At 27.1% G+C, this 12,570-nt stretch overlaps 1 protein-coding gene across 2 annotated transcripts; it reads left to right on the plus strand.

Annotated features, from left to right (window-relative positions):
• The first annotated feature begins 7,677 nt into the window (after positions 1 to 7,677).
• Positions 7,678 to 9,960, plus strand: LOC115715744 (growth-regulating factor 7). 2 transcript variants are annotated; one of them, XM_030644411.2, is made up of 4 exons: positions 7,678 to 8,595; positions 8,681 to 8,869; positions 8,947 to 9,238; positions 9,316 to 9,960. In XM_030644411.2, exons 1-4 carry the CDS (start codon positions 8,079 to 8,081, stop codon positions 9,767 to 9,769), a joined length of 1,452 nt encoding a protein of 483 aa, XP_030500271.2. In that variant the 5' UTR covers positions 7,678 to 8,078; the 3' UTR covers positions 9,770 to 9,960. The 2 variants fall into 2 exon arrangements, with proteins under 2 accessions (XP_030500271.2, XP_030500272.2); XM_030644412.2 differs by having other exon boundaries at positions 7,711 to 8,595; positions 8,956 to 9,238.
• Positions 9,961 to 12,570: the final 2,610 nt, after the last annotated feature.

Raw genomic sequence — 12,570 nt, forward strand, 5'->3', positions numbered from 1 at the left:
CCACGATTCCTCAACCATTTTCCCTCTCATTTTTGTTCTTCAAAATTTTTTCAACTCCCTCTAAACCATCCCATAACATTTTTCTCTCTTTCTTTTTGTTTCTCAATCTTTATATAAAATGGATGTGACCCGTTCTTCTTCATCTCCTTCTCCTGTTCAAAAAAAAAATTCAAAATGGGTTTGAAATCACTAGCTAATAAAGCTAAGGGAAAACGTCCTTTTATTGAGGAGGAAGACTCTGATTTTGCTCCTCCATTAACGAAGCGTGGGAGAGCTCCTCCTAAGAAGAAAACAAAGGTCCGTGTGCAAGAAAAAATGGCTGAAGATGTTTATGGGAAAAACAATAATGTTGGTGTTGCTATTCGAACCGAGGTTTGTTTTCGGTTTCATTTTCGTTTCCCCCCAGTTTAAACATTTTCTTGTATTTCCATTTCATCGTTTTGGTTTTTTCTGGTTTGTGATATTTTAGGTTTTTCATTTTAAAATTTCGTTTGGTTTTCTTTGGATTTTTAGGACTTTAATTTTCTTTAATCAATTTTATTTTGTTCTTGGGTTTGGCATTTTAGTTTGTTTCTTATTAGTTTCGTTTCATTTTTGTTGTGTTTTATGTTCTGTTTGTGTTTCTAGTTTTTTTTAGATATTTTGAAACATTTGTTTTTGTTTTAGTGTCTCTAATCAGTGGGTTTTAGTTTTTTTTTTCTAGTTTTTTAATAGTTTAATATGTTTATGTATGATGTGTTTTGGGAATATTATTAGGTATAGTTGTTTGCTGTTCTTTTTTAAGTAACAATTCGATTTAGATGTTTGTAGTTTATATTCGTAGAGTTGTTTCTGCTTGTCAGTTTGTTTTTAGTTTTTTTATAGTTTTATTATAGTTTGTATACTTGTTTATTTACAATTTATATTTATTGCTGTTAATAAACTATAATAAAACTAAAATGAAACTATTAAGAAACGTTTAAATTTATTTCAGAAACTAACTATTTCTCAAAGTGTTTTCTCCTTTTCTTATTTCCAAAATAAATTCTTGCAAACAATTGAATTAAACTAATATAAAATAATGATGCAACTGTAAATCAACTTGAAAAGCCACAACACTTAATTCAATTTAATATAGTTGTGGTCATTGTGCTTTTTCATCAGTTTTATTTGAATCAGATCAATTGAATTAATAGTTGTATTTTTCTCGTTTTGGTTTCATTTTGGTTGTTTTGCAGTTTTGAAACGAGCGCGTATTTTCATCTTTATGGTTCGCTCTGTACAGCTGAAGGCTTAGTGCATGTGGTATTTTTGTAAATATTTGTATGTGGACTGTATAAATGTTTAATGGGCCGGCCCAAAGTATTTTTGTAATTTTTTTTCCTTTTTTGTATTTTTTTGTTTTTTTCCCTTTTTTTTTTTTTTGAACATTCAAATATATATATATACATTAAAATGAGAATATAACATATTTTATGGGGTTTCAAAATATGGGCTTGAGCTACATGGCATACATGTATTTATAGATAACTGTGACATCATTAATAAATTATTTTTTTTATAAAAAATAAAATAAAATACAATTAAAATAACACATTTGCAATAAATTTTATATTTCGGAGGATTTTTCACACACAAAAAAGAATAAAAAAAATAGAAAATAAAACTTTGAAACGATCATAATCTAGTGAAAACTAAAATTATTTTATGGAAAATAAAAACTATAGTAGTATTTATTGGTGTGTGTATTAATAGATTTAATAGAAACTATATAGGGAATCTTTATATAAAGTATGTACCAGTAAAAAAATTACAGTTTTACGTTTGTTTTTTTTTTTTTTATATATTTTATTGTATTCTATAAAAATAATATAAAGACAATAAAAAAATCACATAAAATAACAAGAAAATAATATTCAAACAATATAAAAATAATATACAAATAATAACAAAATTATAAAAGTACGATATAAAAATAATATGAAAAATATTAATAGATCGTATTTTCTGTAAATAAAATCTTAAAAATCATAAAAATATTTAAAAGTTTATGCAATTGAATTTTGTCTTTTTTTTTTTTTGTGTGTATTTTATAAATAATCCCAACTATATATATTGATGGAACTTTCCACAAAAATCATGAATCTAAGTATTGTTACCTTATATTCACTACGAAAAATCTTACTTTTAGTCACAATAAAATTTGTAACTAAAAGTAAAAAAGTTGTAACTAATTATAAATGAACATTCTTATGTTGTGACTAAAAATTCCATGGTTAAAAGTATTAGTAACAAAAATTACAATTTGTTGTGACTAAATGTGATTTTAGTACTTGTTGTGACTAAAACTAAATTAGTGACAACTTGTATCTAAATACTATATTTTAGTCACAGATAATTCTTTGTTGTGACTAACAGTTACATTTAGTCACAAAAAATTTATATTGTGATTAAAAAATTATCACTAAAAGTAGTTGTTTTTGTAGTAATTGTTTTGTATTTAATATAATGGACCACATAATATGGTCCATTAATAATAAACTCTATACACTTGTAAAAACCAAAAATCTTTGTGAGATTATTTACCAACAATAATAAGGGTCAGAATTAATATTATTAATTTGGAGTAAAATTTATAAATAATAAACCATGTAATAATAATATTTATGATCATCATGATCATGACAAGCAAGTATATAAATAAGAGTTTTCTTTTTGTAGTTGAAAATTACTCATTTGACATATACCTAAAGTGGAAAGACTACAATTATTTACTTATTAAGATATTGTAAATAGTGTAATTGTATTGTATCATATAAAAACATAATCATGCCTTATAATAAGAGATTGTGTTGTAAAAACCTCTCTTGTCATAAATATAAATTGTGTTATGTTACTATAAAATATTATAAATTGTGTCGTATTGTGTTCATATTTATAAATATTGTCTTGTTTTCTTATATGTGTTCAAAGTGGTGCTCTTATACTTTGGTTACTTTTCTGAAGTTTTTAGATTGGGTTATTAGTTACTAATATGCCAAAATCTAAAACAATATATATCAAACAATAACTTGTCATCAATTTACAGAGTGGTACCCAATCCATACCATTTTCTTCAGTTTTAATTCGTAAAGGTGGCCATTTATTAAGTTTTAACTTTTAGATACTGTTAACAAATTTTAAATACTATATATAGTCTTTAAGATTTTATTTATAAAAAATATGGCTTTTTATTATTTTCATGTTATTTTTATGTTATATTCTTGTTATTATTTTGTTGTTAGTGTTTTGTTTTTTCTGTATTTTTTAATATTACTTTTTATGTGGTTTTTTATTATTTTTATAAAATACTGTAAAATGTAAAAAAAAAAATATATAAATGTAAAAGTGTAAATTTTTTATTAAAATATAGAGCATTATTATTGGACACTAGCTAGTGGTACACAACACCTTCTATATATGGCGTTCCATGATTAATTAGCGATATTTCCTAAAAAAATATTTTCTTAAGTTATATGGAACCTGATACTTGATTATATCAATAGTATATAATGCTAAAAAAAATATTAAATACTTTTAATACTTTTTATATATAAGTGAATACTTAATTACACTATTCAAATAGAGAAATGATAAATGGTACCAGTGGTGTCTAGCACCCTCTTATGTGTCAATATTATTATTGATCCAACTAAATATCAGGTCTAATATAATTTAATATAATAGCTTTTAGGGAGTATCACTGATGTGATATGTCGAAAAAGTACTAGACACTACTAATGACTAATAGCAGTACTCATTCAAATAACACACTATTAATGTGTTTTAGTATAATAAATTAAGAGTTATTACTTCCACAAGTTCCAAAAGAAAAACAAGAAGCTAGCTAAACAGTATAGATGAGTGTAGAGTACTGTAAGCTATAGTATAGTATTAGTAATAGGTAGGCATAGCTGTAAAGTGGTAACAAGTAATAATCCCATCTTCTTATTCTATACTTTACCAGCTACCCCTTTTTGCCATTTTTGATATACTTGTTCAAATTTGTACAAAAATGAATATCACTTTTTTTTGGTTATTTAGATATTGAAATGAATGAATGAATGAGACATGCATGGAGTGTAAGTGAGTAAATCTATAATATTTATAATTATAACTCACCTTTATGGTACACCATGCCACCACTACTACTACTACCACTACCACTATCTAATCTCTCAAAAGCATTTCTTAATTTGTTATCAAAGAAAATCTTATAATTGCAACATATATTTGAAAATGTTCTTTCCAATATTACTTTTGGTGAAGTTCAAATATGTTAATGTGAAATAGAAACCCCATAATAGTCTTGTTTTCTCTAACATTTCCTTAGAGAAGGGTTATTGTATATTGTTTGTTTAATTTGGTATTAATATTCGATCACTTTTATTGTAAGATTTAAAATTTGTGTTAAATTTAGTATAAAAGATAAATTTATATGATATTTAGTTTACTACAATTGTATTTCAGTGCATAAGATGTAAAATAATTAATTATATTGATAGTTATATAATATTTTGTTGAAAATATATTAAAATTATTATTTTTTATCTTTTCATTGAATAAATAATGTTAATATACTAAATAAAGAATATAAAATTTAGTAAAAGTTAATCATAATAAATAATAATATTATAATAAATAAAATGGTAGTATTTATTGGAGGTTAAATTTAACACAATACTATATCTTGTGTTAAATTTAGTATAATTTTTAACATGTGTTAAATTTAACAATACAATATTTTTTTTTAACATTCTATTGAAGATACATTTTTAGAGTAATTGGTTTTGTCACATCTTGTAAAATAAACATTACTTGTTATGAAAATGAACAAGATGCATCTTTTTTAGCGAAAAATTATACTTAATATCTGATCGGAACAAAAACATGTCGCAATTTATTTTGTTATTTTTTAGATTCAACAATCTCGAATCCAAGTTAGATTTGTAAAAAAAATTAAGCATCATGTTCACCCCTAAGTCCTTGTGATGTCTACCTTAGCCAGCTTTATATATTAATTTAGTGTAAACTCATGATAAACATTACCATTTTCACCTACCTTTTAAAAGCACCAACTTTTCTTAAAGAAGTAAAAGTAGTAGGACTACTAGGATGTATTTGTGTGGGGCTAAATTACTATTTTTTAAAATTATATTTATTTATTTTAACTAACTATTTATGTTAGATTCAAAATGGATAGGGATTGTGTGGTAAGAAACAAAACCCTTGAAACATTTTCCAATTTTATATCTCTCTCAGTACTAGAAATTTAATTTAGTAGTTAATTAGTTCTTTTAGTTGTTTTATTATTCTTATTATTATTAGAGTAATTTATCGTGTAAAACTTAAATTATATTTTTAAAATTTTCGTAGTTATTTAGCTATTAAGTGTCATTTTTATTTATGTGTTATTTTTTATTATTATATTTAAATCAATTTTTAAAATAAAAAATAAAAATTTAATAATATAAACTAATTAAAAACTGTCACATAATTATTGATTTGACACTAAATGATCAGCTACTTGTGAAAATTCTAAACATATAATTTAATTATTATTATTATTAAAAATTTAATTTAATTATTTATTTATAACCTAAAATTAAATTTAAATATTTATACTATAAATTACTTATATTATTATAAATTTGATGGTATATGGTCCCATTCATTTAGTGAGTAGTGTAAGTTTCAATTTACCTCCCTTGCTCAGCTGGCAACCAATATATGACCATGCCTAGATTATTAATTCCAATACAATTCTATTGGTCAAAATCATTGACATAAAATTAGTCATATTAATATAGAAATATGTATAAATAATAATATATATTTATGCTTGGGATCCACCTAGATATAACAGATCACGATAATCCAATTATTACCAACATATCATTTGTATTACACTATCAAAAAATTCTTTCTAATGGTTTCTAACAAAATTGTTTGTTTTTTATTAATTATTGATAAAATTGCATGGCATTAGTATTACTAAAGTGACAATATGAAAGATCTTAAGTTTATTATAAAGGGGATTCAATTCCATCTTTTTATTCAAAAAGGTTTCTAGTATTCTATTTTTTTTAATGATTATATAGGTTATATTTATTTAAAATTATTTGTATTTTTTTAAAAAAATTTAAAATAGTTTACTATTCAAAAAAAATAAGATTTAAATATTTTGTTATCTTCGAGAGTATTCTCAAAAGTTAGGTGCTAATTCGAATAAATTGACCGATAACATTTTAAAAAAATAAGAGTTAAGCTCACAATAAGAATGAAAATTTGTGTTCATGAGTCTTTTTCGTATTGTGTTGAGACTTAAATATTTCAAGCAAATGCCGATCGAATCCAAACCAAATCATTTTATTAATCGTATTAAAAATTAAAACATAAACCTAACTCGTTTATAAATAAATTGATCATCTGGTATGACCTATTTAACTTATTTATATAAAGAAACATGCATAATTTTAGTTAAATTATCAACTCATTAACATGATTATAATATGTTAATCTTGTTTTGACATATTATAGACAATTTAATATGTTTATGTCTTATTTAACTAAAAAATATAATTTTATAAACATAATAAATTTAAAAGTATATACTTTTACATAAATTATTATTATGTTATTCTGATTAAATTTTTTATTAATCTGAAAAATAATCCGTTTAATAAAAAAATAACGATGTTAATTGTCAACACAAAATTAATCCAAATCTATTTAAATAGTAATGTTCTACTAATAATTTCCATAATAAATACCTAGTAACAATAATCTATTAATAATTATAAAAAAGAGTTACTTAACCAAACATTAAACATAACGAAAAATGCTAAAATGTATTATTAGTGTTTAACATCTTCGTATGTTTTAATATTATTATTAATTTAACTAAATATTAAATTTTAAATAATTTAATATAATATAATTTAAGGGATATGATTTTCTCCCGTTATTGTACTTTTACGAATTATAATCCGTGATGTACGGCAGCCGTCAGATGAAGGAGTTATTTGATCTGACGGCTGAGATTGATCTAGGGATAATTAGGGTTAAAAAGTAGAAACGTACACGGACACTCATTTAATGTACCATGAGACCCATTTAATGTACCACAAAATACATTCCGTAAAAATACATCACAGGACAAAATCATAATCCTATATTTTAAAATGTATCACTAATTAATAACAAGACAATATATTTAAACGTGCTAAAGAGATATGTTGCCAAATAACAATGGTCTAAGCATAAACATATCCAAGTTGGTTGTCATCATCACAATCTAGAGAAGAGTTCTCTTTCTCTCTCTCTCTCTCTCTCTCTCTCTCTTAATAAGAGAGGACCTTTGGTAACAAAACCTTGGTCCCCCACATCTTTACACACGAAACCAAAGTGGGCCCCAATTACGTTTCCCAATGCACCACCATTGTCTTTTTTTTTTAACGGAGAAACAAAAACAAAAATAAAAAAGAGTGTCGGTCAATTTAGTCAAACATACCCAAGCCTATGCTAAAACTAGTCCACCCTACCTAAACTCACATCCAATCACATTCTCTCTTTCTGTTGAAAAAATAAGTCAAACCCACTTGACAAAATAATACTTACACTCTTATTATTAACACTGTTAAGATTTTCTTTGACGTTAGAGAGAGAGAAAAAAGAGTGGACCTAAAGTTTAAGAACTAAATACTAATACTGGTTTTGTCTGTATTCTTAAGGAGGAACGAATGTTGGAAGCTTAGGAAGCAAAAAAGCTAAAACGCATGGTTGAAAATGGCGGCCAACGTTTCTTCTTCCTCAACTCTAAAACCCCATTTACTTCAACACAGAGAGTGAAAGAGCCTTAAAGGTTTAAACTTTAAGCCAAGTAAGTTGTTTTTGAGTGATAAAGAAGTGAGCTTTGTTTAGCTCACTTGGGTTGTAATTAAGGGTAGTTAGTGTTTTTTTCTTTTCTTTCTTTCACTTTTTGAGCTTTTGGAGTTTTGGGGTTTGATTGAATAGTGAGAAAGTTGTGAACTTTAATTTTGTTTGGTGGGTTTGATTTAATGGGGACAAGAATTGGATTTGTGGCTTCAGAGAAGGGAGCAGAAAAAGAATGTGATGTTGGGTTGGGTTTGAGGATGCAAACAAATGACACTAAATCATTTAGTAGTCGTAGGAAGATGATGATGATGATGACCACCACTACTACCATACCCCATCACCATACTCATCAAAATCATCATAACCATAATAGTAATGAAGATGAAGATGGTGGTGATGATGATATTGTTGTTGATGATGAATCTTCTCTTTACAACAATAGAGCTTTTGTTGAAGAAAGTTGTAACCTTGGTAGTGGTGGTGGTGGTGGTGGTACTGGTGGCTCTGCCTCTGGTTGTGGTGGTGGTGGTGGTGAAAATGACAGTACTACTGGACCCAAGTTGTTTTGCAACACAAGCAACCAAGTTGTTTCAATGGCTAATATATACAACAACATAGTTGGTCTTGGTTCTTCAGATTCTCTCCCCAAAACTCTGCTCATTCCTAACTCTGAATCCTTCTACAACAACCCTTCTTCTGGTAAAGTTTCAATCTTTATTATCTGTTTTGTACTTGGTGTTTCAACTGAAATTGAATGTTGGGTTTTGTTTTTGTTTTGTTTAAGGAGGAGGAATAATGGTGCATGGAAATATGAGATTTCCATTCACAGCTGATCAAAGACAAGAACTTGAAAGACAAACCATGATTTTCAAGTACATGATGGCCTCTATTCCTATTCCACATCAATTACTCCCTTCCTCTTCACCCAAGACCATTCCACCATCAAATTTTGCTTATTTCCACTCATCAAATCGTATGTTGTTCATTGTTGATTTTTGTTCCCACCCCTTTGTTTTGTTTGTTGCATTAAATGACTTGGGGTTTTGTTAGGTGGTTTAGAGCTTGGTATGTCAAATAATAACTCGGATCAAGAACCATGGAGATGTAGAAGAACAGATGGTAAGAAATGGAGGTGTTCAAGAAATGTTATACCAGATCAAAAATACTGTGAAAGACACTCTCACAAAAGTCGTCCTCGTTCAAGAAAGCATGTGGAACTTCAATCCCACTTCCTTAACAACAACAACAACAACACTAAAAATCCATATTCAAAGCCTGAATCTTTAGACCAACAGAGAAAAACCCACCAACACCAGCACCAGTCTCATGACAACCAACCAAGGTGTGTGTTAGTTGAATTTTATGCTTTGTTTTGTTCTGTCTTTGAATACTGATGTGTGTGTTTTTGACATGTGAAAGGAGTGTGGAGTGGTTCATGAATTCAAATCAAGAATGGCAGCATATGATTCACCAACAACAACAGACCAAACAAGGCCTAAATGACCAATTCAGCTTATTGCTTGATTCATCTTCTACTGATAATCAGTCAAGTAAAACAAGGCATTTCATTGATGCTTGGTCAATTGCAGATGAGAGAGATCAATTGAGATTTTCCAACTCTTCATCATCATCATCTTCATCATCATCATCACTTGCTCTATCAATTCATAATAGTAACAACAATAATGAAGTTGTAGTGAGCCAAAATGCCCAAATGAGTTATAATCCTATTTTGGGTTCAGGAATGATGATGATCAACAACAACAACAACAACAACAACAACCAAGTTTCATGGAGTGGTTCAGTACCACATGGTGGACCTTTAGCTGAAGCCTTATGCCTTGGAATGCCTCATCAAAACTCCTCAAAATGATTCAACTTTTCCTTTTTTTTTTTAATCTTAATCAAAATCCCAATGTTGATCTGTTCTTTGCAGTTTGTTTGCTTTTGTATTTTCATTCCTTTTTTTAAGCTTAATTATCTAAAGAAATAATGTTACTCATGATGATGATACATAGTGCTTTGCTTTGTTAGTTTAAAATGTCTCAAATATATTCCCAAAAATCAGTTTTTGTGTGTGTATATATATAGAAAAGGTAATATAATAGGTACGGTATATATTATATATTATAACAAACAAAGATTCAAAGTTTAAATTTTTATGCATAGTCACACAACAACAACAACACATAAATTGTTTTAAGCAATGTTCCAAATGCCCTATTCTATTTACAGCTTTCACTTTCAGTTGAAATGGTGTAATTAATGCTTCAAAAATTTAAATCCAAAAGAGATTTTAACTACTTCATAAAGAAGCAATGGCTATAGCATTTTTCTTATTATTCTAAAAGAGTAAATAAATGCAAAGTTTAAACACTCTATTTTATGACACCTACCACTACTAGTAGTAGTACTAGCTTTGTTAACCCTACTAGTTAATACTACTACTGCCTAGTGCCTACCCTACATATTACCACATTGATTACAAATAACGTAAACCAAGAATTATGTTGCTTGAAAATACAAGCATACTCCAAAAAAGGGTCACCATGTAAAATCACTTTCCAATCAAAAAATAGAAATAAAAAGTTTGAAAGACCAAATATGATAGGGTAAGATTATATTCAATAGAAAATGTAAAAATTAAGTTATATTTAGTATAAAAAATAGTTTTGATTTTTACATTAATTATTACTATTGTACTCCAATAAATAATTGTAAATCTTAATATAAAATTTAATATATTAAAAAAAAAAGAACATTGTTATTGGGCACCAGTGGTGCTCTTGTAGTATTTTCAACACGCAAGTATACATATCGTTAACAAGTTATAGACTCACAAAGAGTGAGGTCGATCCCACAAGGATTGTAGTTAAGTACTTTAAAATTAAATTTTTACTTCTATTTGGTTATATAAAATTTAATAGAAAATTAAACTAGAAAATAATAAAAACAGTAAATTAAGAAGGAAATTAACGATGAATAAAAGTTAGGGCTTTCGATTTAATTTGCATCTATTGATTATGATTTAATAAGATTCTATTACTATTACCAAATTCTATGCAATAGCAGGTTTACTTATATAATTTATAGTCTTCTCAAATATATATATACCTTGATTACATGTAAATTTTCTACTCTCGTATAAATTAAATATGTACAAAGCATTAAACACATAAACTCTAAAAGCTATCCAAACCATATCGGTACTCTTGTCTTATATCGAAATTTAGTTCTATTTCACTATAGCATAATTGACACTCACTTCTCAGATTTTGTATCAAAATTACGACTTAGTAGTACGAATTCATTGTGACTAGTGACAAAAAATATTTTGAGATGGGTCTGGACCACATTTCACAAAAGGATACTACTATCAAAAATGTGACATTTTCACTATTTCGATTAAAATGAATGTTAGTGCATGAACATTATTTTTTCTCTCAACGTGTCCAATAAAAAAGTGATGCACAACGGTCTTGGCTTCATCCTTGTGAAATTTCATAAGTTTTGGAGATGTGTACGGTAAGATTTTAACAAAACACTAACAAGTGTAAGAGTAGGGAACAAACTTCTTAAAATTTACCTTGAGAAGAAGAATATTTTTCAATTTTTTAATTAAGGGGCCATTTTAACCAAATTTAACATGAATCCAATGTTCATATTCAATTCTTAATAGTACGAATTCATTGTGACTAGTGGTAAAAAATATTCCGAGATGGGTCCGGACCACATTTCACAAAGCGGTACCACTATTAGAAATGTGAGATTTTCAATATTTCGATTAAAATGATTGTTAGTGCATGAAAACTACTTTATTTGTCAACTTATCCAATAGAAAATTGATGCATAACGGTCTTGACTTCGTCTCTGTGAAATTTCATAATTTTTTGAGATGTGTAGGGTGAGATTTTAATAGAATACTAACGAGTGTAAGAGTAAGAAAAAAAACTTGTTAAAATTTACCTTGAAAAGAAGAATATTTTCAATTCTTGAATTATGGGCCATTTTAACCAAATTCAACGCGAATTAAATCTTCATATTCACGTCTTAGGAGCACGAACTCATTGTGAGTAGTGGCAAAAAATATTCCGAGATGGGTTCGGATTACATTTCACAAATGGGTACAACTATCATAAATGTGATACATGAATTACCCCTTTTATATTCGATAAAAAAAAGTTGATTGAAAATAAAAAAGTAAAGTCCAAAAAGAGTTACCGAAAATTTGAAAATTGATCCAGAAAGTAGAGTCAAAAGAGCCACTTGTGATTTAGGTATGGTAAGCTATGAAAAGTCGCTTGTGATCGAATAATCTAAAATTGGTAAACCACTACTCTGATGACTAATTAGTTTGGAGATGGAAACCTGTCCATATTACTAGGGGTGGGCATTCGATCCAATCCAATTAGTAATTGGATTTAGAAATTCATCATCTGATCCAATCTAATCTAATCTAATTGCTAATTGGATATCCAATTACACACTTAGATTTTAATATTAACATAAAAATATAAAGAAAAATATGTAAAAATTAAATATCACCCTTTATATAAGTTTAATACTCCATAAACATATCATCGTTACAATGTAATCCAACTAAAAGTTTCAAATACTTAAAACAACATTTTTTGAGTAATAAAATAGGACAAAATATCATGAAAATAAATACAC

The sequence above is a fragment of the Cannabis sativa genome, chromosome 5 (assembly GCF_029168945.1).
Source record: "Cannabis sativa cultivar Pink pepper isolate KNU-18-1 chromosome 5, ASM2916894v1, whole genome shotgun sequence".
Taxonomy (NCBI): Eukaryota; Viridiplantae; Streptophyta; class Magnoliopsida; order Rosales; family Cannabaceae; genus Cannabis; species Cannabis sativa.